Source organism: Panthera onca, chromosome E1, assembly GCF_046562875.1.
Source record: "Panthera onca isolate mPanOnc1 chromosome E1, mPanOnc1 haplotype 2, whole genome shotgun sequence".
In the NCBI taxonomy this organism is placed as follows: domain Eukaryota; kingdom Metazoa; phylum Chordata; class Mammalia; order Carnivora; family Felidae; genus Panthera; species Panthera onca.
The window spans coordinates 12,686,683-12,712,560 of NC_138352.1; the positions used below are offsets into that span (position 1 = coordinate 12,686,683).

General features: G+C 58.1%; 1 protein-coding gene across 2 annotated transcripts in view; it reads left to right on the forward strand.

Annotated features, from left to right (window-relative positions):
- The first annotated feature begins 2,270 nt into the window (after positions 1 to 2,270).
- Positions 2,271 to 25,878, forward strand: part of PGS1 (phosphatidylglycerophosphate synthase 1) — a 35,412-nt gene continuing 11,804 nt past the window's right edge. The window contains exons 1-7 of one of the 2 annotated variants that reach the window (XM_081791128.1): positions 2,271 to 2,447; positions 11,259 to 11,448; positions 14,616 to 14,693; positions 16,190 to 16,289; positions 17,047 to 17,236; positions 17,879 to 18,057; positions 19,947 to 20,468. In XM_081791128.1, coding sequence (XP_081647254.1) covers positions 2,305 to 2,447; positions 11,259 to 11,448; positions 14,616 to 14,693; positions 16,190 to 16,289; positions 17,047 to 17,236; positions 17,879 to 18,057; positions 19,947 to 20,468 — 1,402 coding nt within the window. In that variant the 5' untranslated portion in view covers positions 2,271 to 2,304. The remainder of the gene's footprint in view (positions 2,448 to 11,258; positions 11,449 to 14,615; positions 14,694 to 16,189; positions 16,290 to 17,046; positions 17,237 to 17,878; positions 18,058 to 19,946; positions 20,469 to 25,878) is intronic. The other variant, XM_081791127.1, reaches the window with a different exon arrangement.

Below are 25,878 nucleotides of genomic sequence, written 5' to 3' on the forward strand. Positions count from 1 at the left end.
GCGCCCGAAGCAGTCTGGGGAGGAGGGGCCTTCCGCTTGCGTTGGCCCGATTTTCGGTTCGTGTGTGAATCACAGTGAGGCATGGGCCCTTGGCTCAGGATTTCCTGATGTTTCCTGCCCGGGACAGCAGCCTTGCTATCAGGGGCCGCAGCCCACCCCTCCCTGACGTCAACTCTCCTTCCAGTGAATGCGTTTCCTTTTCCGTTTGGGAAGACCTGATATCTGTCATCAGTCTCATCAGCTCTTGTCATTGTAACCCTGGCACCTCCTGTTCGGGAAGGAGCCGGTGCGACTGGCCAGAAAGCAGTGGGTGAAGGCAGGAGGGTGAGGGGGGCCTCAGCAGATGGGCTTTGGAGCCATCAGGGGTCTCAGAGGGCACATGCCTTCTGGCCCAGGGTCATCAAGGTGTGAGTGGAGAGCCCTGCAGCAGCCTAGCCCGCTGGCCCTCCAAGCAGCTTGGGGTACTCCCAGGCCTCTTCTCTGGGCCACCTGCGTCACTTGAGAGTGACTTATCTCCTTTACCTGTGCTCGCTAACCAGCCGACGTCTCTCCTGGTGGAAAGTGTTTGTCTTGTCATCGTGTAAATGCAACCATTAAAAAAAATTGCTCAATCCCTGAAAACCATTATTTAAAATTTTTGCAACTTCTAAATGTGCACGTCCTAGGGCAAGGTCGTGGTTGCCTCATTCTGGTAGCAGCTCTGACAGTTTCAAACTAGCCACGAAGGACAGAGGCTCTAGGTGGGTGGCTTCAGAAGGCACTGGGTCATTGCCTGCTGTTTATACGTAAAAACTTACTGGTGTAACTTACCATGCTGTAATACGACCGTATTAACGACAATTTATTTTAGATGGGAAATCGCCAACGGGACAGTACTATGGTTGTCTGTCTCACTCAATACCTCACCCGGCAAAGCACCACCGCCACATGCAAAAAGAAGCTGCCAGCTCTCTTCTGGATGGGTAGAATGCTCCTGTGGTCACCATGGAACATCATGGTGCAGGCATTCAGCCACTTGACCCTACAACTACCCCTTGTCCTAGGCCCTGTGCAAAAGTGGAATCATGCAATGGATGGTCTCATCCTAGTTACTGGAAATTAGGAAATTTGATGATTCACCACTTCTAACTCGGAAGAGGTGAATCAGAGTCCACCTTGTTTTTGTAAAGCTCTCTAAACGTAAAGGAAAGCTTGAAACAATCTGAAACGCTCGTTGGTCGTAAACAAGTTGGAAACTCTTGAATAGCCCCACATAAACAGTGTTAGCGGTTTTGTGTATTTACTTTCAGTGTGTCTGCACACGATGCGCTCTCCAATTTTTAATTTTCCCAACGAGATAAGCTCCATACTACTAAAATCTGGATTTTCCACTTGTGTCACTCAAGATTCTTCTAGGACGTAATTCTTTACGGCTGCGCGCGGTCTTCCCACGCAGCGATGTCCCATCCCATTATTATTATTATTTTTTTTTTTTTAATTTTTTTTTTCAACGTTTTTTATTTATTTTTGGGACAGAGAGAGACAGAGCATGAACGGGGGAGGGGCAGAGAGAGAGGGAGACACAGAATCGGAAACAGGCTCCAGGCTCCGAGCCATCAGCCCAGAGCCTGACGCGGGGCTCGAACTCACGGACCGCAAGATCGTGACCTGGCTGAAGTCGGACGCTTAACCGACTGCGCCCCCCAGGCGCCCCCCATCCCATTATTTATTTCACCAACTCTCCCACTGTTGATTGCTTCCACATTTTTGGTATCATGAACAATGCTGAGACGAACATTCTTGCAGGGAACGCGTAACTGACTTCCGTGGGATACCTGGGTGGAAGCGGAGTTCGGAATGTTTTGCATCCCGTGTGTCCACAACACCCCCACCCCGGGACAAGGACGATGTGGCCACCTCCTACGGCTCTTCCGGTTCCCAAGTCCCAGTCCACGTGGGTCGGCCGAGGAACCCCACGTTTCGGGTCAGAGCCATCTCCCCTGCCCCTCAGGACATTGCCACATCTTCTTTTCGAAGATCGGCTAGAGAAGGTGCTCCCGGTTCCACGGACGCGGCCCTCGGCTCGCAGAGCCGCACGTTCCCCGGGCCTGCCCGCCGCACCTGCTCGGGAGCCCCGGCGTCGGGCACGGCCGGGACTTCGCGAGGCCAGGCGACTCGGGCGCGCGGGACGCTCCCGCGGCGTCTGCGCCTGCGCCCCGCGCGCCGCCTGCACACCTGCGCCCGCCCCGCCCCCGCCGCCACTTGTCCGCGAGCGCCGCTGTCAATAAAGTTCTTGCGCGCCGGAAGCGGAAGCGCCGAGTCTCCATGGCGGCGGCGGCAGCGGCGGCGGCGGGGCCGGTGCTCTGGAGGCGACTGCTGGGCCTGCTGCCCGGCCGCCCCGGGCTGGCCGCGCTCCTGGGGCGCCTGTCCGACCGCCTGGGCAGGAACCGGGACCGCCGGCGCAGGAGGTGAGAGGCGGCCGGGCCGGCCGTGGCGGGGTCGCGGCCGCAGCCCTGCCTCCCTCCGCGCCGGGAGTGCGCGCTCACGCGGGAGGGCCGAGCTCGGGCGCCCCGGGCCCCGGCGGCTGGCGTGGCGGGGTCCGGTGGCGAGAGACACCGCTTGGGTTCGGAGGGGGTCTTTTCCTTACGTGGTCCTGGCCGCGGGGTGGCTCGGCCGGAGTGAATCAGCTCAGCCGGGATTGTGTTCGTGCAGCGCTTCTCACATCCTGCCCGAGAGGGCGGTGAAGCAATCCTGAGTCAGTGACTCTAAGGCCAGGGAAGAGGAACCACTCGCCCCCCCCCCCCCCCCCCCCCCACTTTTCAAAGGGCCCGTGTTCTGGAAAAGTACTGAAGTGACTTATGTAAATGGCGAGGGAGGCTTTGAAGCGGTTTGTTCAGGCAGTGGGCTTTCAGAGTCAACATTTGCTTAGAACATGCTGACCTAAGAGGCCTGCTGTTAGTGCTAATGTAAAAAGAAAAAAAAAAAAGATTTCTTGTGTGCAAATGGTTTTCTTATCAGAGACACTCAAGTCTTACCCTTGATCCTTTAAATTTTTTTTTTTTAATGTTTATTTATTTTTGACAGAGAGAGAGAGAGAGAGACAGAGCATGAGCCGGGGAGGGGCAGAGAGAGAGGGAGACACAGGATCCGAAGCAGGCTCCAGGCTCCGAGCTGTCCACACAGAGCCCGACGTGGGGCTCAAACTCACGAACCACGAGATCATGACCTGAGCCGAAGTCAGTAGGCTCAACCCACTGAGCCACCCAGGCGCCCCCTTTGATCCTTTAAGAGAAAACAAAAAAAAAAAAAAGAAAAAGATCTTAGACGTAAATGCCTTAGTAGCGTTTGCGTTGTCTTAGATTTTATCTGTGTTACTTGGGTGAGGATGAGACCTCCTGACTTTCCGTGCACAGATCTGTGGTCCAGTCATGCGTGCTGTTTCTAGGTATGGGAAGCAGCCTGCTTCATCCTGGGTTACGGTGGATGATTTTCAGTAAACAATCGAGTTTGATTCAGGGTAACTTTTAGGTGATAGCATCAGGGCTATATTGAGCCCTTAGAAGCTTGCTGATCAGAATGGCTTTAAGTTTCATATCAGCGAAACCGGCGGGGGCAGGGCAGAGGTGGCCTCAGCGTTTTCTGTACTTGGTGTTTGGCCAAGACCCGGCCATTGCAGTGGGTAGTGAAGTCAGATGACTTCCACATCTCGGCATCAAACCACTGGGAAATTTGGTTAAAGATTCACGAAATGTGCTCTCCTCAAAGATGAGGTGTTCAGGCAGTTTTGTAATTTCCCTGTATATGTTTAAACTCTAGGAAGAACACTTCGTTGTTAATTGCTGTTTAGCATTGGAATTGACTATGAACAAATTCTTCTGAAAAAGACATTTCTCTTGAGTGATTTGTGTGTGTGTGTGTGGAGGGGGCGGAGAGGGTGGCAGTGGGGCGAGTCAGTAAACTGACTTCCCGAAGTCCTTTTGGTAAATGGAGGCAGTAGGTGTGGCACCGTATTTCTTTTTGATTAAGCGGAGAGAGGGAGTTGTATCTCTGGGTCAACAGTTAAACCAGAAACTCACTTACACCAAAGACACACACGTGTCTGAAATTTGTGTTTTATAATCCTTAGGGGAAAAATGCTACCAGGACTGACTGCCGATAAGTGCTGCGACCAGCGTTGTGACAACACTGTAGCTTTCTGACCCTTTTTTTTTCCTTCTTGCCTTACTGCCTTACGGGTTTGCAGATTTTCCCGGACTCTTTGTGGCCTTGGTGTTGGGGTTTCTCTGGTCTTGTGTGGCCACTCATCCTCTATTGGCTGCTGACTTTCGTTTCTCCTCCAATCATACGGTTGTACCTCGCAACGCCTCATTCCCCGAATGATGTGGTTTCTTGTAACTCTGGTCGTTGATTCATTGATAATAGTTCTGTGTAGTCATGAGCTTAGACTTTTTCAGATTTTGGCTCTGCCAGTCTGACTCAACGGTCGGAGTGCCTGGTGAATCCTCGTGGCTAACACGTGGGGGGGGGGGTGGGGGGGAAAGGAGGGTTCTTTCCTTGCAGTGGTTTCCTTGTTAGTTACAGAGACAGCCATAGTGACAGAGAATGCTACTTAAAATTACTTCCAATTAGTGATCTAGAAATACCGTTTTTCTCTTGAGCAGGCGTCTGACTCATTATCGCTTTGGACTGTTGGGTTCATTCGTTTATTCAGCATGCGTGTGTAGGGCGCTGCTCTGCTGTGCGTAGATGCCTAGGAAGACAGGTAAAGACACAGCCCCACCTTCAAGATGCTCAGACCCATAACAGAAGAAATAGTAGAGTAAGGTAGAAGGTCACGGCTGCACCTAAGGGGCACACCGGGAGGTCACAGAAGGCTTCCTGGTGGCTGTGATCTCAGAGCTGCGTTTTGGAGCATAGGAGCAGGCTAGGGAGAGAAGGGGGAGCTGGTGGTGTTCAGGGAAGGATCCTGAATGATGTGGGCTGCTGATTGTAGCAGCAGAGGCGGAAGGCAGTTCTCAAGTCATTTCCAGGAGCTGACCGGGGGCGCTGAGTAGGGAAGGGAGGTGGAGAGAGGAGCTAGGAACAAACATCCTCTGGGCTGAGACCCAGGGAGGCAAGCTCTGAGATTTCTTGTAGCTTCCTTTCAGAGTGGTCTGGGCCTGAGGCGGTGGGGAGTGGGAGGTAGAATCCGCTCTGCTGGGGGAGGCGCAGGGGGAGTGCCTGGGGGGTGGGTCGTGTGTTTGACTTGGGTGACTGCGTGAATGGAGGCACGCTTCACCCAAACAGGGGGTAAGAAAGGGGACTGGGTGTGGGGGTGATGATAAGGTGACCTCGGGGCAGGCCCACTAGTATCCAGGCACGTCCAGGTGGAGGTGTTCTGACAGATCCGGAGCTCAGGAGGGGCAGCCGACACCAGATACTTTGGAGTCATCAGGCTGCACAGAATCGACTTGTTATTTGGAGTAGATGAACCTCAGTGGGAAATGTGTCAGGGGGGCGCTGGTTCCTAACCTTGAGCTTGCCTGCCATGCGAGGAAATATTTTCTTTGTGGCCTCCTTCTCTAAAAAAACACCAAACAAATGATTTTCAGTTTGAGCTATATGTGCAGAAAGGGCTTTGTTTTTGAGACTTAAGTCCTGTTTTCTCTCTTCTAGGTGTGTGGGTAGGTGTGAGTATGAGGAGCGGTGAGGGGGCTCCGAACGTGAGTTAGAGGGAAACAGAGACCCAGAAGGCTGTTCGTTTGTTCTTTTTCTTTTCTTTCTCTCTCTCTTTCTTTCTTCCTTCCTTCCTTAATTTTTTTTTAACATTTTTGAGACAGAGAGAGAGACAGAGACAGAGACAGAGCACCAAGCGAGGGAGGGGCAGAGAGAGAGAGAGAGGGAGACACAGAGTCCGAAGCAGGCTCCAGGCTCAGAGCTGTCAGCACAGAGCCCGACCTGGGGCTCGAACCCACGAACCGTGAGATCATGACCTGAGCTGAAGTTGCATGCCCAACCGACTGAGCCGCCCAGGCGCCCCCAGAAGGCTGTCCTTTCAGTTAGATTGTCTTCAGTTGTAATGGCAGGTCAGCACCCTCCGGTTCAGCTTGGTAGTGTCTTCTACTCTGAGGGACCACCAGATTTCCAGAAATCAGTTTTTCTTTAAACTCTGTAATGCTCCTTACTTGTTAGGGTTTAGTAGAGCCTGCTCTTGGTTTATTTACAGTAATAGAATGGGTGGGAGGGGGATACTTAGAGCGTAATTTCCCCCAAATAATTCAAACTTGATCCTGCAGGGCATTAGCGGACAGACTTTTAAATTGTAGCTTTGTTGAGTTCACGTTAACCGTGACTGTCCCCCAGCACACTGCGGCTGGGGACGTGCATTAGGCTGGGTCAGTCAGCTATGTGCCCCTAGAGAGTTAGCGGGGAGCCTGGATTAAAGCGTTTGGATAGATCGTCCACTTGTGAACATGTGATCTGATTCACGTAAACGAGTTCTTTTCGAGGCTGCTGGGAAGTCAGGCCTGTCCCAGCCTTTGGATTAGTTGAATGTGTGATTGGTTCTCGACAGGCACTTGTGCTGTGTCTGGTGCTCTCACCGACCGACCACACCATCTTGTGGGTTCTGTGGGATTTCTGGCCCCTGGATGTGAGCGACTTCCTTTTGGGCAAGTCCAGAGGACGGTCCTCTAGCTGGTCAGCACGTAGCCAAGTGCTGGCAGCCGCAGCCTCTCATGCTGGACTTGTGGTGGGAGTGCAGAGGGCCGTTGGTCTTTTGTAACCTACGGGAATTCACACTCACTTCCCTTTCTCGGGCTCGGGTCTTGCGCTAGTCAGGAAGGGCCGCCTGCTGCCGGGGACGCAGGAAGTACGGTGCCTTCATGTAGTTTCTTGAGAGCTTTTCTCAGGAAGTGCTATGACTGTTGCTCTTTTCTCATTAGCTCACTTTTTGACGTTTCAGTGTGCATGACTGGGGGGAGGGTGGGTTTTTCTTAAAAAGTAGTTTCTGAAAACATTGCAGTCCACCGAGCTTGGTTTCTCTTAAAAACTTCATTTTTTCGTCATTTTGTACAGATTTGGATGGGATCCAAGCCACAGAGCTTGTACCACGAATCTTATCTTACAGTTCCAGAAGAGCCCACGGACCTTCGGAGCATGGCCGAGCCCACGGTGGGGGCCACTTAGTTAGTATCCCGAGTGCGGTACGGGACAGGGGGTAGGGCTCCTGTGCTGTCCGTGGAGGATTTGTGGTTAGTGTCTGAGGACAGTCCTGTAGCATCGCTGTTTTCTTTGTTCAGAGCCCGGGATGCCCCCTTTTGAGAAGACCCCTGAGAGGGCGGCCCGCTTGTTTGGTTCCCGCTGGGGCGGGTGACCTTCCGCAGCCCCTGGGAGGCAGACCCCTGTCCTCCGAGGCGGAGAGGCTGTGGAGGGGACATGGGAAGTGTAGACCGGGGTGTGATCCTCTGGTGTTTGCCTGCCTTCGGTGGCCTCTCGCCGCTGGCCACGGGGGAGCGGGGTTGGACCTCCAGGCACCCTGTTGCGCATCCAGACGGAGGAAAAATGCAAGGTGTGCCGGTGTTTTTCCCTGGAGCACCTGCAGCTCCAGGATGTTTGGTGAAATGACAACTCCTGTCTCCCCACGAGAAGGAGAAACACTTCCTCTTTCCCCTGAGGCCCCCGGGGTCAGGAGCGGTGTCCAGTTGTGTCTCGGTGGCTCTTCTGCCGTTTCCGAGCGGCTGACTGTCACGAACTCCAGTCCCCCCGCCTCCCCGTGCCTCGGTGGACACTGGGCCGCTCTGTCCCACCTGGGATCACCCCTTGGGCCAGGTGGGCTTCCACTGTTTTCACTTAGTGGTGGCCGCCGGTCTGGGGGCTCAGGGAAAAGAGCCTCCTCGGTCAAGGCGGTTCAGATGTGGGTTCCTCTTAGAGATGGTGAGAAGAGACTTCGCTCCCCGCGCCCCCCCCCCCCCCCCCCCCACGGCTCCCCTCCCTTCATACTTACTGTGTCCTCCTGGAGTCACCCTGAAGCCTTCCCCTCACCCCCCTCACCCAGGGGGAGGAAGGGCCCCACGTCAGGGGTCCTGAGCCCTAACACCCAGCCAACTCCCCAGTGCGGGACTCTGCAGATTCTCTGCCCGAAGCCTTAAGCCTCGGGGCTGAACCTTTGCGGGCCTGCCATCCCGCGGTGGCCGGAGCCTGCCCTTCGGAGGGCGTGCTGCTTTGTTCCACTTTTAGAATCGTTGGGGGGGGGGGGGGGGTGTGAGTGCGCTAGGTTTGTTGTTGCCTCTGGCACCCGCTTGCCCTAGCCCTGTTCTCCAAACTTCCATGGTATTCCGAGTAAAGGGGCTTGCCTTGGGAGGCCGGGTCGTCAGCAGAAGCTGTGATCGGGTCCCCAACCCCCTCTCCCCACTTCCTCTCTTCGAAACTAGAAACCGGGGCTAGGTGGTACCAGAGAGATGATTCAGGGGCGTCCGGGTCTCGATGTGGAAATTGTGTGTGTGTGTGTGACCGACATGGCTGTGCTTTTTTGGTAAAGCAACCACAGCTCCTCAGATCTCTCGGGGCTTCGGTTCCCGACCTGGGACGTGCGGTTTCTTAGTAAACCTCCCTGGGGTGCGGGGACTTGCCCGCACAGGTGGTCGCCCCTGGAGACTGGGGTTACTGTGCAGTGGGGTTGCTGCTGGCACTGGAAGGAACCTTTTCTGGGAAGATTCCCAGGAGTTAGGCTGTGGAAAGCGGGAACCAGCCCCGCCATGGGCTTCTGGCTGAGGTGAAGGAACAGCGTGGGCCCCCAAGCGGACTCTGGCTTGGCTGTGCCTGCCCTGGCCGGGGCCCTTCGTTTCGGGTTAGATCGTCACCTGGCCACACGTGGTCTCCCCACGCCCGTGCCGCACCGTGGGGCCCTTTGTAGAAGGCTTTGCTCCTTTCCAAAGTGCCTTCCACTTTGGGTGTGCGAAATTGCCACTTGAGGGCGGGGTCTCCCCCCCCCCCCCCCCCCCCCGGGCCCCTGCCACCTCTCAGCTCCTTCTCCTCTCTAGCAAAAATAAACCTGTCAGTACACAGATTAAACAGGAAGCCAACATAAAAAAGCCCTCAACAGATCTTGGACGGAGGCCCTGGTGGAACATTCCCGGGGAAAGCTGCCTGGCAGGGACGAGACCTGCCCAGGGCAGCCCGGGGCCCTGAGCCTGGCCCGCCCGAGCCTGCCCTGGGCCTCTCCCGGGCAGGACGGGGCCGACGCTGGACCCCTTGGCGTGTGTGTCATGGGGACTGGCCTCCGAGACCAGTTTTCCCGCTCACGGTGGCTTTTGCCAGTTCCCACTCCTTAGGTTTGCTCGCCCCTCCCCTCTCCCGGGGCAGCCCTCAGGGAGCCCGTCTGAAGGCAGGTGTTGTAAGGCCTCCGGGGCTCAGGCGCCGAGAGCTCCCCTTTCCGGTCACTCGAAGCCCACGTGCTGTATGTTTTGACCTTTAATTAATGGCAGCGCCTGTGTCTTGTGTCGTTCTTGGAGGATCTCAGGCGTGTCAGCTTGTGAGGCCGCTGGGCTCGTGGCAGCCCGGGGCCGGGCAGCTCTTCCCCTGCGCCTCTCACGGGCCAGGGGGCTGCTCGCGTGATGACCGGGATGGAGGCCCCGGGCCCGCGCTGGCCCCCTCCTGGGTTGCCGTGTGCCGAGGACGTGTTTCCGCATCTCCCTTTGGGGAAGCTGATTGCAGTCTCTGGGCCCAGATGGGGGGTGTGGCCCGGGGTGTTGGCTGGCGCCCTGGTCCTTTCTTTGGTCTGAGAGATGACAGGTGCCGTGAGACTGGGGGTACGTCGGTCTGGTGCTGCTGCTGTGGGGTTTTCCGCCTCGGATGGACCATGTTTACTGAATGACTGGTAGACTTTAGGCCCCCTTCGGGCCTTCGGATGGATTGTCCCGCAGACTTTCCCAGCATCTCGTGGTCTTCCATTGGACTGGAGCGTCTTTCCCTCTCCTTCTGGAAGCTGTCTTTGAGCACTGCAGGAACAAGGCCTACGGTTTGGGAAATCGAGGCAGCAGCTGCTAGTCTACGTGTCTAGGCCTTTTGCTTGCCAGCTGCCGCTCATCACCTGAGAACCTTAGCGAGCCGGTGGCCCCGAGTGTCGTCACCCCCCCCCCCCCCCCCCCCCCCACTGCATCGCAGACAGCGGGAAAGGCTAGCTGCTCTCCTCCCTCTGCACCGTGGGGCCCCAGGCCAGTCCCCAGCTTGCCTGGATCCGGGGAACCGCTACCTTGCACCCGCTGACTAAAGCGTTCTTGGCAATGAGTCGGCCGGGACAGACCAACGGGCTTTCTGGGAAGCACAGCTGTGGGCCATCTGGCGCCTGTGTAGGGACGTTCGCAGGCCCTGGGAAGATTCAGCGCTCTAGCCTGAGGCGAGTGAACGAAATCATCTTCCCGGAATCTGTGGCTCCTCAGGCCTTGGGGTGTTGCAGCGTCCCTTCCCCGGAGCCCCTCGCGGAGCTGCGGTAGAAGGTCACGCACGGCACAGGGATTTCCTGCTGCTGCTCGCTGGGATTCAGAGTCGGCCCGTGCTCGCGTGGGGCCCCGGGTGTATCGCCCCTCCCTCCCTGTCCCCACGGAGGTGCCAGCCGGGGCGGGCGGCAGACCTGCGGATCCGCGGGCGCGAGGGCAGGACCTCGGTCGCCACCGTCTCTGCCTCAGCGGAGTAGAGCCGGTCTGGGGCGCAGCTTTATGTGGCGTGAGCCCCGGGGACGGTGTGTCCCAGGGCCGAGGGGGGGCGATTGTCGCCACGGCCGAGGTGGCCCCCCTCCTCCAGGCTCTTCCTGCTCCAGCTCTTCTCTCCACAGCTGAGTATTCAAGAGAAGACTTTGTTTTTCTAGGTCCTGCCCTAAATAAAAGCCTTGTTTGCCTCTGCAGCCACACAGCTGGCGGCCTGGGTTGCGGTGATCACCCTCATCCCGGGCCTGCCTTCGTTCCAGGTGGCCTTCAGTGGCTCTGTGCAGGCGGGTCTGTCGGGGCGCCTCCATGTCGAGCGCGCGCGGTGGCTTCCGTGAGTTTACTCGTGGCCGCTCTCGATTTGGAGTTGTTTGGACCCAGCTGCCAGTTTGGGGTTTCTCTCTAGGCCTTGGCACTTCTTAAGTTGCTCGGCTCAGACGGGCTGAAGGAAAAGCCCTCGGGCTTACCTGAACTAGGCTAGAAAGTCTGAAATCGGTTAAAACACAAAAACCCTCCATTTCCACCTGTCCCCCGGTAGCTGGGACAGACTTCTAAGGGAGTGTTTGAGAAGTATGACCCTTTGCATGTCTCTTTAACCAGGTCACCATGGCTGCTGTTGGCTCCTTTGCTGTCCCCAACGGTCCCCCAGGTCACCTCCCCTCCTTGCTGCCTGTGTCCAGAGGGTGTGCACAGGTTCCAGTGGATCCGGAACCTGGTCCCGGAGTTTGGGGTCTGCAGCTCGCACGTCAGGGTGCTTTCCTCCCCGGCGGAATTTTTTGAGCTCATGAAGGTAAGTTGGTCCGCAGGAGAGAAGGAGGGACGTCTGAGCTAGAGGCTTGGGGACTTGGGGGTGGGAGGGTGTCCTGAGCAGAAGTGTCTTCTGTTCTGGAAGTTTCTTCCTTTCTTTTCTTTTTTTTTTTTTTTTTTTTTTTTTTAAGTTTTTTTATTTTGAGAGAGAGAGAGACTCCCAAGCAGGCTCCGCACTGTTAACACAGAGCCTGACGCGGTGCCCTGACTCACAAACCACAGGATCATGACCTGAGCCGAAATCAAGGGCCGGACGCTTCACTCTCTGAGTCCCCCCCCCCCCCCACCGCCCCGGGCGCCCCGCGCTGTGGCAGTTTCTGATGGCTACTCTGCTTGTTGCTGTGGGTCCTTCTCCCTGTTAGGTTTTCAGCCTCACGGATGGTTGAATGGCACTGTCCTCGGGCGCTCGCATGCCTCGTGTGGCTTGCGTCTCAGGTAGAGCAGCCCAGAGCGTGTGGGCGCGTGAGGGGTGGGTCCTGGATTTCGAGTCTGACGGACAGACCGACCTGCTTCGGTTCCATCAGAAGGGAGGTTCGTGAGGGGGCGCGGGCGTCCTTGCCGACGGGGTCTGAGACGAAAGGAACCTTACTCTAGTTATGGCACGGAGGCCCCTGCAAACGTCTTCAGGACACAGAACGTCCTAGAAACGAAGACCCGGCCGAGCCACGGATGACACTCGATGTGTAGGAAGTGGCTGGAATTCTCTTGTTCGGTGAGGAGGTGTTTAGAGACCACTGGGAGATTTGGACATCCGGTTTTAGGCCTTATGAGTCCTGTTCTCTCCTGTGACTTTGTCTACAGTTTGTGCCTTTTCTGTACTGGGGGAGGGGCTAACCTTTGCAGGGCGGGGGGGGGGGGGGGGCGGGCAGGCTCGGCTTGAGCCTTCAGTGCCCAGGTCTTCCGGTCTCATCCAGGTCCTCCAGGTTCAGCTGCGAATTGGAATAATTCATTTGAAGCTGATTAATTAAAAAAAAAAAAAAAAATTTTTTTTTTAAACGTTTATTTATTTTTGAGACAGAGAGAGACAGAGCATGAACGGGGGAGGGTCAGAGAGAGAGGGAGACACAGGATCCGAAACAGGCTCCAGGCTCTGAGCGGTCAGCACAGAGCCCGACGCGGGGCTCGAACTCACGGACCGCGAGATCGTGACCCGAGCCGAAGTCGGACGCTTAACCGACTGAGCCACCCGGGCGCCCCTGAAGCCGATTAATTTTTATTAACATGAACTCTCTGGGTTCAAATTAGCAATGATGTTAGAGTTAAGGTCTGACGAGGTCAGACAGGCAGAAAGGGGGGAGGTCGTAGGAAATGTATGTAGAGATTAACTTTCCTACGGAACGATCTGCAGTTGACCTGAATACTCGCCCCTTCTCCTTTGGCCCTGCTGTGCTGCGGAGCGCCGCTTAGTTTAATTTCTGACTGGCTCGTTCCAGAATGCATTCTGCGTGCGTGCGTGTTTCCCTGTCTGTGTACAGGCTCTCCCCACCTCTCCCCTGCACTGCTCCTCTGTCCCGGGCGTCCTTTTTGGCTAGAACTGATGTCAGGCCGTTTGCCTTTTGCTCCTACTTGGTTCTGTGTTTGGCTTGAAGAAACCGGTTTTGCAGAGGCAGGTTTTCGTGTTCTAGTCTCCTCTGGGTGAATGACTGGCTGCGTCTCCGTGTGGCGATCCCCAGGCTGCGCACCTGCCTGGGCAGGGCCGCGGAGGACAGGAAGGGCCCCGGGGCTTGGCCCGGCAGGCCGGGAGGAGGCCCTTCTGTCCTGCCTTCTGGGTGGAGTCGAGGGCAGTTCTCCCCGCACGGGTGGTGCAGAGTGGGATGTATCTCTTCCCAGGGCCCACAGAGTGGCCTTGTTCCCTGACTGGGGAGTGCAGCCTGCCGTCTGCCTGGCCCCGAGCCCTCGTTACAGCCGAGGCTGCTCCCACGGGCCTGGCGGCGGCACCCGCAGGCGGTCTGCTGCCTGAGCCGGGGTGCCTGTACCCGAGTTGTTGGTCTGTGTCCCCGCGGTCCCCGCGGGAGCGCTTCATAAATAACAAAACAGAGACAGAGGGGGTGGCGAGCTGGGAAAATTCTCCGTGCTTTCCTTGTCTGCAGGCCTCTTGCCGGTGTGTTCGCCTGCTCCTGGAGTCAGGGCGGCCCTCCTGTGCGGGCCGGGGGGCTGGGGGGGCCGCGTCCCTCTTTGGTGGGGAAGCAGACACGTGCCCTGCCTCCTGCTTCTCTCTTCCCGCCTGCCGCCTCCCCAGAGGCCTGGCCCTCCCGTCGCCTTCGAGAGCCTGACGGAGCCTGACTGTTGGAATGCCGCCGACCTTTCTGCCCTCGCCACCCCTCTCTGGGGCAGGGTGCTTTGAACTCCAGAGGGGGTCAGGTCATTGTTCCCCGGGCTGGAGCAGGTCTAGGGAGAGGACTGAGGTCACAGTCATCTTTGAATGCCGGTCTGGTCTGTCTTCGTCCCTAGGGAGCTGTCCGCACCGCAGAGGAAATTCGTACCTGCTCGTTATAAAAGTCAACCATGCAGGTGCAGAGGGGGCATGCAGGTTGGCACCCACGCTGCCCTCCTGCTCGGCCCGCAGGGACCGCTCTCGGTGGTCGTGAAGCCCCTGTGTCAGCATGGTGTGCGGGGGGTGGGGGGGCAGTAGGTGGGGGAGCAAGTTGCTTTCATCTCAGCGGTATGTTGCGGGTGCCCTGTCAGGTCACGGCACAGACCTCCCTCGTTCTTTCGATGGCTGCGTCGTGGCTCGTGCAGTTGGGCCGTGTGTTACTTTCGGGGGGAGTATTTTATTTATTTATTTTTTTAATAAATTTTTTTTTTCAACGTTTTTTATTTATTTTTGGACAGAGAGAGACAGGGCATGAACGGGGGAGGGGCAGAGAGAGAGGGAGACACAGAATCAGAAACAGGCTCCAGGCTCTGAGCCATCAGCCCAGAGCCTGACACGGGGCTCGAACTCACGGACCGCGAGATCGTGACCTGGCTGAAGTCGGACGCTTAACCGACTGCGCCACCCAGGTGCCCCTCGGGGGGAGTATTTTAAATTAGGGTCGTGGGGCCTTACTTGGTAGCTCACTGTAAGGCGTGAGCGAGCTCAGCCTGGAGGCTTGTACGTTTTCTCAGTGGGCTGTTGGGAATGATCGGCAACTGTTTTTCCTCTTTCAGGGCCAGATAAAAGTGGCGAAGAGACGGGTCGTGATGGCGTCTCTCTACCTGGGGACGGGTCCTCTGGAACAGGAACTGGTAAGGTTTGAGGTCGGGTGGTCCCCACGGCAGCAGATTCGCTCTGACACCCCTCCCCCCCCACCGGCCACACGGCCCTGGGAAGTTGGGGTCAAGCCTCCCCGCCAGCTGCCGGTTGTCTGGTGTGTTAGGAGGGCCAGTGAGGGGTGCGGGGAGGGCTCCTCCTTGCTCACGTGTCCTCCTCACCCTGCACAGGGCTTCCTGGGCTGCTCGTGTCTGCCAGTCCAGGGCTCAGCAGGCCACATCTGGCCCGCCGCCTGTTTTTGTATGGCCTGTGGGTTAAGAATGGTTTTTGTGTTTTCGAATGATTGGAGGAAAAATGAAAAGGAGGAGGCTATCTGTGACACAGGAAAAATGTGTGAAATTCAGATTCCCGTGTCCATAAACAAAGCTTTGTTGGAACACGGCCATGCTCGCTCACAAACGTGTTGTCTGTGGCTGTTCTCTTGCCAGGACTGCAGAGCTGGGTGGTTGTGACAGGGACCATCCGGCCCACCAGACGCAGAGTATTTACTCCCTGGCCCTTTACAGAAAAGATTTTCTGACCCCGTCCTAGACAAATGAGTGGAGTGCAGGTCGGGGTGGGGTCAGGCGCCTGGGCTGTGGTCAGCCTCGTTCCACCCGGACCTGCCGTCGCCCACGGTGAGGTGGGCCAGATGGGAAGGAGCGGAACCCACTGGTTCACGCGGCGCGGGGTGTGGTGCGCGGGCACGGCGTGTGGGCTGACTTCACGTGAGCGCGCGTGAGGGGGTTCTGTTATCCTCATTTCAGGACGCCTTGCGCTCTGACGCGGTGAGACGGGCCTGGTGCCCACAGCGTTTTCTTGTTCATCGCTGTCCAGAGACGCACAGCTAGGGGCTGGGGAAGAATGCCGGGGATGGGGGGCAGAGGACGAGGGACGCCGGGTCAGAAGCACTCTGTCCTCTCCCGCTCTGAGAGGGAGGCCTCCCTCTGCCTTCAGGACATGCTTTTAGCAGCAGGCTTGGGGAGCCTGTTTGTTCTTCTGGGAGAAGACTGTCACGTCCAGCTCATGGAGAGTGGCCAGCGGGCAGGTTGTGTGTTGGATTCATCGGCTCAGCAAATATTTACCAAGTGCTCTCCGCGTGTAGGCACTGTTTGCTGTGTGTCGGTGGGGATTGTCCGTTGAAATGTGCGAGCACTGGTGTCTTTCTTAGCCTTTCCAAGAGTGGCAAGGTCCAGACTGCTTGGGCAACGCGTCTCTGACCCACAGACCCTCTCTTTCTTAAGGCCCGGCTGGAGAAGGGTGCCAGGTGGCGTCGCCTGGTTACTATTACTGGTCTCTGTGGTACGGACTCTTGAGCACTCGGGGCACGTGTGCGTGTGCGTGTGTGTGTGTGTGTGTGTGTGTGTGTTCCGAGAGGACTGGGCGCAGCGGGGAGGGGGCGCGCGTTACCTGGAAAGTAGATCCTTTTTTTAATACATGATCATCTTTTTGGATCTTATACTTTTGTTCTTTTGGGTTCTCTCCTCGGTAGGTAGATTGCCTGGAAAGCACTCTAGAAAAGTCACTCCAAGCAAAGTTTCCTTCAGACCTCAAGGTGTCCATTCTCTTGGACTTTACACGGGGCTCAAGAGGTAGGTCTGACACGTTCCCTGCCCCGAGTTTGCCTCTTTTGGAGCGTGTTTCACGAGTTATGCTCTCGTCTCCCCCGTCCCGGGCAGAGGCAAGGCTGTTTGAAGACAGCCCAGAGTATCAGCATTCCTTCCGTAGCAAGTGACTGGAAGCCCAAGGAAAAACAACTTAGGCAAAAAAGAGACTGTTTTTGACTCCCGTGACTGACCTGCTCTGGGCAGGTTGATTTGGGGGGTTGGGTGTTCACCAGGGCCCATCTGCTGGCCCTCCTTCCTTTGGGCTGGCTTTATTCTCAGGCTCCACGCGGTGGCCCTTGGCGGCCCCAGGCCCATCTGGCCGTGACATCTTGTCCTTGTCTCACGCTGACCGGCCCCGCCTGGGCCCGGGTGCCCTCCTGTGGAGCTGGGGTGAGGGTTCAGGGTGGGTGGAGCCCTCTTTACGCCGAGTAGATATGCCGAGAGTGGAGCGGGTGGTACCCCTGGGAGGGACTTGGGTACAGTTCCCGGGGCGGGGGTGGGGTGGGGTGGGGTAAATGGGTGCTGGGTGCCCAAATGGCAGGTCTGCTGCACCGACCGCTCCAGTCTTGGTCTGAGACTTGGTGGTGTCCAGAGCTGAATTCGGTCTGAGCCCCTCGGGCTCGCGATGGCACCAGGGGTTCTGGCCGATTGTGACGGGTGGTAGGTGGTTCCCCCCGGCAGGCGGGGTGTTTTTCCTGGTGTGAATCCCCGTCCTCGTCCTTCCGCTTGCCCACGTGTTTAGGTAGGAAGAACTCACGTACGATGCTGCTCCCGCTGCTGCAGAGATTTCCAGAGCAGGTTCGCGTCTCCCTCTTCCACACGCCTAACCTCCGTGGGCTTCTCCGGCTCCTGATCCCCGAGCGCTTCAATGAGACTATCGGCCTGCAGCACATTAAGGTGTACCTCTTTGACAACAACGTCATCTTGAGTGGGTTAGTTTGCTGCCTTCCGTCCGGGACCTCCCCTTGATATCGTCCAGGGCAGAGGTTTGCAGAACACAGAGAAGGGAAGACCCATCTTCGTAAGCCTCCGAGAACGTGGTCGTACGTTTCTGGTCTAGTCGTCACACCGTGTCAGTGTCTTCCGCGGCAGCGCGTCTGCTGTGGCAGCGGGAGGCCCGCCAAGGGCCGTCAGGAGGGAGCCGCGGCTTGCAGAGCGCTTGGTGGCTGCCAGGCCCCGCCCTGCGCCCTGTGTGTGCTGTCGCTGTGACCCCCGCGGAGACCCGCGTCGTGCTCTCCTCGCTGTATCCACGGGAGACTAGACCAGTGACATAGGAAGAACAAGCCGGAATGGCGGGTCCACATCTTCTGATTCTAAAGCCCGGGCGTTGGTGACGAGCCCTGTGGGGTAGTTGGCTTTATAAGTGGCGTTCTCCTCTCAGCTGATTGTTGACTCTGAGGGGCGGGGCTCTGCGGCTCCCTCCTTTGTGTCACCTCACGCTCAGGGGAGCTGCTGGTAACTCGGTCTCTGCCGTGGGGTCCTCGTCCGTGTTTGTCACTGCCCCGTCCCTGCTGGTTCCCCGGGACCCGCCGCGGTCCTGCCCGAGTCCTCAGCTGCTTCTTTCCTCCCTGCAGCGCGAACCTGAGCGACTCCTACTTCACCAACCGCCAGGACCGCTACGTGTTCTTGCAGGACTGCCCCGAGATCGCGGACTTCTTCACGGAGCTGGTGGATGCGGTGGGGGACGTGTCCCTGCAGTTGCAGGGCGATGACACGGTGCAGGTGGTGGAAGGGATGGTGCATCCTTACAAAGGTAGGGTCCTGGGCTCCGCTGCCCTCCTGAGCTGGCGGGCGGGGCCGCGGGCTGTGGCGAGCACGCCTCTGGCGGCCTGGCTGCGGGCTGGCGACCCTTGGGTGGCAGAGCCTCGTTCTGCTTGTGTCTCTGCCGCCAGAGGTGACTCACGGGCCATCGGTGCTGCTCTGTGGGTCCAGGGAAGGCGGGAGGGCGGGCTTCAGCCGGTGCCTGGGGGAGGGGACCAGGGGTCTGGCCTGCGCTTACAGGAAGCAGCCCTCCCCAGGGCCAGTTCCCCAGCGGGGAGCGAGAGGCTCTGTGGCTCTCAGCTCCGCGGAGGCCTGTGGCCTCCTGCCTGGAAAGTGAAATGGGAGAGCCCTCAGCTCTGCTCCCTGGAGACAGGCAAACCCTGGCAGCTAGCGTTCTGGGGGCATTTGCATTCCTGTGATTCCTGTGGCTTCCTGGTGGCCTTTGGGAAGGCCTGCTGCTGAATTTGCAACAGTGTCAGCAGCGTGGGGAGGGGTAAGCCCTGACCGTATAAGGACAAGAGCCCCTGTCCAGGGCGCTAGTCTGTGAGCCGGGTGCCTGCCCTGCCTGCTGCCGGCCTGGACGCTCGGTTATTACTATGGTATTTTCCATTTTCATCAATAAAAAAAAATTGTGGAAATTTGTTTTCTCTCTTGTCATACGAATACCTACGTGTTATCCTCAGTTTTGCCCTTTGGCTCACAGAGCCTGAAATACTCAGCTATCTGGCCCATACAGGAAACATCGGCTGACCCCTGGTCTGACTTTACAGGCCAGGCATGAATATGCAGAGAAGAGGGCCCCGCGTTCTGGGAAGGATGAGTCAACACGCAACGGGGCAGGTGGGGGCGGCCGGGCCTGCACAGATGTGCTCTGGGGACCACAGTGGCTCGGAGGGATGCGGGGGACACTCACGACACTCAGAAGGACAGCCTGAGACCTCCTGTGGTGGGTGGCACCTCCTCCCGTGTGGGTGCTGCTGTCACCGTGACACGGTTTGCGCAGAGCACCCCTTCTTGTCCCGGAGCCCACCCCCAAAGGCGCTCAGGCATGGGAGCAAATAAGGACCGGGACGGCCGTCCTGGTCCGTTCCTCTCGGGCGCTTGGCTCAGTGTTGCCTGGGGCCTGCTGTCGCCTCATCTCCCCAGAGGGCCGGCTTTGCACAGCACTGACACTCAGTGTCCTGTTCTGTTCCCTTCCGCGCTTCATTCTCTCCCTGCTCCTGCTGGGCTTGTGGTCTTACCCCGACTGCTCAGGTCGGATGCTGACTCGTTAGCGTTCGCCTTCCGATAGCCTTTATGGTCATCTCTCGTCTGTCCGGTGTGTCCAGACGGCCGCTCGCCACCAGTGTCTCGTGTAGACACGCGGGGCCCCGAGCCTGTCTGTCCCCACACTGTACCTCAAGGGCCCCGCTCCCACCGTGTGGAGCTCGCTCGGCCCGCAGTTGTGCCCACGCTCTGTGGTTCGCACACCCACACGCGCCTTTGTTAAACGCTCTCGCTCAGGTGCAGCCTGCATGCTGAGCGCCAGCCCCCGGCGTGCGGGTCGGGAGCGTGTGCGTCACAGGCCCTTCCCAGGCACCGCGTCCCAAGGTCCCGCTCCCCTCGTTTCTGTCCCCCTCAAGTAGTCTGGTCTGTTTTTGAACTTCGAGTACGTGGAACTGACAGAGGCCTTCTACGTCCCCTGGCGCAGGCTCTGTGTGGGCTCTCCTTGGACGTTTCTGTCCACGGGGGAGCCTTGCTTGCGGCCTGCTGCCTGCGCTCCGCGGGAGCGTGTCGCTAGATGGTCAGTTGGGGCATCTGCGCTTGCCTGTCTCGTGCCGCGTCCCCGTGCCAGGCAGGAGTCCAGAGCCTCCGCTTTCCTCCCTCCCTGTGTCCCTGCAGGTGACCGGGCCGCATACTGCAGGGCGGCCAACAAGAGGGTTATGGATGTGATCAACTCGGCCAAGGCCCGCCAGCAAGTGCTGCACGCCCAGACCTTCCACGGCGACTCCCTCTTGACCCAGGAGGACGCGGCAGCTGCTGGTGACCGGAGGCCGGCCCCCGACACCTGGATTTACCCCCTGATCCAGATGAAGCCCTTTGAGATCCAGATTGACGAGATCGTCACCGAGACCCTGCTGACGGAGGCCGAGCGAGGCACCAAGGTCTACCTCACCACTGGCTACTTCAACCTGACCCAGGCCTACATGGACCTGGTCTTGGGCACGCGGGCCGAGTACCAGATCCTGCTGGCCTCCCCGGAGGTGAACGGCTTCTTCGGGGCCAAGGGGGTGGCGGGTGCCATCCCGGCCGCCTACGTGCACATCGAGCGGCAGTTCTACGGCGAGGTGTGCAGCCTGGGGCAGCAGGAGCGGGTGCGGCTGCAGGAGTACTGGCGGAGGGGCTGGACGTTCCACGCCAAAGGTACGCGGCGGCGGCGGGGCTCGCCCGTTCGCCAGCGCTCGGCCCTCCTGTCCTGGGCTCCCAGCCGCCGGGGCGCCCGTGCCGCAGCCTCGTATCTGAGCGCGTTTCGGTTGCGCCGGTTTCTCCCTCTTTGCGCCCGGAAGTTAAAACCTCCCGTGGCTGGGGCGGCTCTTTTAGAGAGCGTACACGCAACTTCTCAGATGGGTGAAGAGGTGCGTGATGTCGCCTTCTCTTGGTCATCGGAGTTTTCCCGCGTTGGCCGTGCCCTCCTCGGGGACGGAGGGTTCGTGAGGCGTTGTTTATTTGGCATTAAACAGCCCGGTTTTCAGTCTTTGCCTCGCCACCGCGGTTCGTTTTCCTCGTGTGAATCTTCCTCTTTTTTTCATAGCTGTGAAGATCGAGGCCCCGTCCTTTCCGTTTTTAGCCACACAGCGCTGCCCCCACGTGGGCCGTGGTCCGTGGTCCGAACCGTGTGTGGGTTATGGTCCCCCGCAGGCATGGGTGTGCATTGCCGGGGCAGCCCACACGTGCCGTAATCCCAGGAATGTGGTCTGAGACGGGGATAAACGGGTTTAAAACCGTGTGCTTCGCGGAGGGATGGTCCCCGCTGCTGCTTGATGCCTCGAGGGCACCTGCCTCACGTGTAGTCACTCCTTCCCATGCTCCACGGGTCATAGTCCTGTGTTTGAAGGAAGAGTGACTGGCGCAGAGAGCCCCCGGCCACGAGTGACGGACGTGGCTTTTCTGGCTTCTCTTTGGTGGTCCGGAGGCCCCTTGTGCTCTCGTGCTGGCCCTGGAGTCTTGCGCAAGGGCTGGTCGAGGAGGGAGCGGACGGCGGTACCTTGACCTCTGGTCCCGGACTGGGAGTCCGGGCTGCAGACAGCCACGGCCGCTTGTCTGTGTTGTTTAGATTTGAGGTCCCTTGGGGATCATTGGGTGGGACTCTTTTTCTGTTACGTCGGTGCTCTTCACCCGTGGGTACTTGATAAATACTGACGCCCAGGTTGCCCTAGACCTGCATCCAGCTCTCTCGGGGACGAATCCAATATGGCATTCAAAAAAAAAAAAACCTCTCCAGTTTCTGATGTCTCAAGAATCACTGTCACAGCTCAGAAGGGTGAAGCTTCTGGCCTCGAGGGTGGTTCCCGCTTCCTGCTCGGAGGCCCTGGGTGTGGAAGTGAACTGTCCCCGAGTGCTGGCGCTGGTGGGCTGAGCCGCACAGGTGGGGCTAAGCCAGCGAGGGTGTGGGAAGTATCTCAGGGTTGGTTTCGTTACTTCCGAGAATAACAACGGTGCCTCGGTGTGGGGTATCGAAGACGGACAGCTGGACGGCGGGAGAAGCTTTGTTTTTCCGAGAGGACGCGAGTACCTGGGGAGCTGTGTGGGGTCCGCCTAGACGGCGCCCGCTCCCGGTCTGTCCCGTGGTGAGATCAGCGAGGAGGTCCCTTGGCATTCAGGGCTCCCAGCTCAGCCTGGCCTGACAGTTGTGACCGGGCTGGGGGTTATTTCCCTGAAGCCGTGCTGATAAACGTGCAGCGACTCCCCGGTTACCGTTGAAACAGAAACACCCAACTGGCTTTTCCAGTGCGTCTCGCCTTTTCCCGGACTGGCATGTTCCTCCCCGCCCCCCCCCCCGCCCCCCCGCCTCGGGTGGGGCCCTGCACTCCTGGGAGCACTGGGTTAGTGGGGAAGGCGGGGATCCCAGGGCACGTGTGTGAGAAACAGAATGGGGGATGGGCCCGTGAGGAGGAGCCAGGGGTCAGAGATCCCTCCGTGCTGGAGAGCCCAGGGTCCTCTCCTGTGACTGTGATTGGTACTGGCCGGGGGTCCTAAGTCAGCCCCCTTTTCTGGCTCATCCCTGGATGCTCACTCTCCCCGAAGCGGCCTCCGAGAGGAGCAGGCAGCCCAGGTGTGTGGGTGGGGGAGAGGGCTGGGTTTGCTGTCTACTCTCGGCCAGGCCTGTGCCCGGGGACAAGTGGAGCGTCTGTTCGTTCTGTCGATGGCTGAGTAGCCGGTACCCCGATGGGCTGATCCAGGCCCCCGCAGGACGGGCCTGGCTGATCTCGACTCCTCATGCTCCCAGAAGCCCTCGGTGAGGAGAGGGAGCTGGACCCCACGTTCGCCGCGTGCATATCCTTGTGGGTCCAACAGCGCCGCGCCCCCTAGGAGTCGGGCAGGGAGGGGCTCTGCGTTGAACCTACCGGTGGCCTCGTGAGTGTGACGATGCAGGAACAGTCTGCGTGGTCCCTGCCCGCAGGAAGCTAACGGGCCGGGGTGGGGGGGGGAGGTGGCATCCTCTCGTGGAAGTGACCGTACCGGTCAGCAGGTGCCAGGGAATGGCAGGGAGTTCCAAGGGCTGGGGGGGCGTCCTCCAGCCTTCTCCTGCCTATCGAGTGTGAGGATGTCACGCGGTGGTTCAGAGGCGTCATTGGAGAGAGGGAGCAAGGGAGCTGTGGAAACGGCACTTGTTCTGGTCGGTGGGCTCCTGAGTAGAGGCGTGTTTCACTGGCACGCTCGGCCGATCCCATAGCAGACTGGAGCATAGATTGCTTAAAACATTTTTTTACTGTGTTTTATCTATTTATCTATTTTTATTTTTTTATTTTGGAGAGAGGGAGAGAGTGTGCAGGGGAGGGGCAGAGGGAGAGAGAGCCAGAATCCCCAGCAGGTTCCGTGCTCACTGAGGAGCCCGACCCAGGGCTGGGTCTCACGAGCCCGGGATCACGACCTGAGCTGAAATCGAGAGTCGGCCGCTCGACCGACTGAGCCCCCGGGTGCCCTTCTACCCCATTTTCACATTGCCTCAAAGTACCAGAGAAACCTTCCGCTGTCCGAAGGCACGTACCCCAGAGAGTTTTGCCACGTGGTTTGTCTAGTGTCCTTCGGGGTTTTGCAAAGGCCGCCCATTCGGAATGCTGAGGAGGCCCCTGTGTGCGTGTGATCTGCTGGGGAGGCCCCAGACTTGGAGTCTGGAAGCCTGGGCGAGGTTCCGCGAGCAGGATACACCACGAGTGCTGCCTGTGGCTCACCTGAAGAGACGCCGGGCGTCCAGCCACGTTTCTTCTTTCCATACCCGCTCCGGTTTACTGCGTGGGCGTTAGTGCCCAGCGTGGCCCTTCACGGCTTAAGGAATTATTTTTTCCCTTTTAAGTGACAATTTGCATTCTTATTTCATGTATTTACTTCCAGGAGACTTAATTTTTTTTTTTTAGAGCGGTTTGGGTTCAGAGCAAAATTGAGAGGAAGGCACACCCCGCCCCCCTCCCCCTACGCGCAGCCTCCCCCCTCCCGTCAGCATCCGGCACCAGAAAGGCACAGTCATTCTCACCGATCAGCTGACGTCGACACGTGCTATCACCCAGAGTCCACGCTGTATATTGAGGCTCATCTTGTGCATTCATGAGTTCCCACGGAGGAGGACATGTGCCCATTGTCACTGTATCATACGGAGGGTTTCACTGCCCTAAACACCCTCCGTGCTTCCTGTCCGTCCCTCCCATTTCCCCCCAGACCCTGGCAGCCGCTGGTCCTTTCACTGTTTCCATGTTTTCACCTTTTCCAGAATGTCATACAGTTGGAATCACACAGCCCGTGGCTTTTTCAGACTGGCTTCTTTCACTTAGTGAGGTGCGTTTAAGGTTCTTAAACCCCACGTCTTTTCGTGGCTTCACAGCTCTTGGCATTTAGTGCTAAGTAACATTCGTTGTCTGGACGGACCACAGTTTATTTCTCCACCCACCTACCGAAGGACACCTCGGCTGCTACAGGGGTTCCCCTTTGGAACCCGATCCTGGTGGAGAGTGGGGTACAGGGGCCGGGTGCAGAGTGGCCTTCTCGGCGGTCGTCAGCACCGGATGGGCCACGTGCCGTGCCAACAAGCTAACCTCTTGAGGTCTTGGAGAGGCAGCAGCCCCAGGGGTGCCTGAGTGAGGGTGCCGTGTGTGTGTGTGTGTGTGTGTGTGTGTGTGTGGCCTGCTTCTCACCTCTCCCGCTTCCAGCAGGGGAGTGGCCTGATCTGCTGTCCCATTGTGGGGCTTCTGGCTGGAGCAAGAGGCACGCGGCTTCCCCGGCCTTGCCGCAGCCCCGTCGGGCAGGGGCCACGTCCACGCCGGAGGACATTTCAGGGGCAGGATCAGAAAATGAGTTTTGAGGTGTCGCCTTCGATTTCATCTGGGTGTGGTATCCTAGCACTGAGAGCATGGTGTGTGGCTAGGGCGGGGCAGGGCCGTGGGATTAAGAGATTTCTGGCTCCTGCTGACAGAGGAATCTGTTAATGATTGTGAGAATTGTCACTATTTTTACTGCTTTCCCGACAGGCTGCCGGTTGGCCTAGTGCCCAAAGGTGAGCTTGCAGAGCAGGCCGGGCAGCCGCGCCCTGTGTGCTCAGGGCACGTGTGTCTCACCTGGGCGCCGGCAGGTGCACACCAGGGCAGACAGCCTCTTTGTGGCCCGGAGTGTAACAGGCGGGTGCTTATTCCTCTGAGCGCAAGGCTGTGATGTCTCCTGTTCCCTGTTATTTTTATACGGGTCTGAGAGCCTCTGAAATTTATTGCCAAATATTGTGGCAGAGATGAAGGAGGGGTGTATAAGTTCAAATTTTTTGGGGCGCCTGGGTGGCTCAGTCGGTTGAGCGTCCGAGTTCGGCTCAGGTCACGATCTCACGGTTCGTGGGTTCGAGCCCCGCGTCGGGCTCTGTGCTGACCGCTTGCTCAGAGCCTGGAGCCTGCTTCAGGTTCTGTGTCTCCTTCTCTCTCTGCCCCTGCCCCGCTCACGCTTTGTCTCACTCTGTTTCTCAAAAATAAATAAATGTAAAAAAAAAGATTAAAAAAAAATGTTTCCTTGGAGTGATACTCAGAAGCGTTCCTGAGCTCTTGCTTTAGAACTCAGAGCTTTTTGTACTTCATCATCATGTGTCAGAAGATGCACTTTCGGCCTCATTTGTTTAAACAAATATTTATTGAGTGTCTGCTGTGTGCCAGGCAGCATTTGAGGTTGGGAATAAGTCACTGGGGACAAGACAAAGCCCCTGTCCTCTCAGGATGTCTGGTTTAATAGGAAACAAATAATGGGCCGATGACTCTATTCAGATACAATGTCCAGTGGTGGAGAGGGTTATGGAGAAGACCAGAGCAAGGGGAGGGAACAGATCTGTTAAATGGGGGTGTCGTGAAGGCCTCTCTGTGGACGGGACACTGAACGCAGTCCCCGGCCCAAGGGTCCGGGCAGAGGGAGCAGGAATGTGAAGCCCCGAGACCTCGAGAGGCATGAGGAGTGAGGGGGGTGGCCGTGGGGGGCGGTGAGGCTGGCAGGTGGCCGGGGCCCATCAGGAAGGCCCAGAGGCTCGGTGAGTGAGCACCGTGGGAGCCATCAAGTCACCAGGTTTACTCTGTGGCACGATGCTGGGACCGCG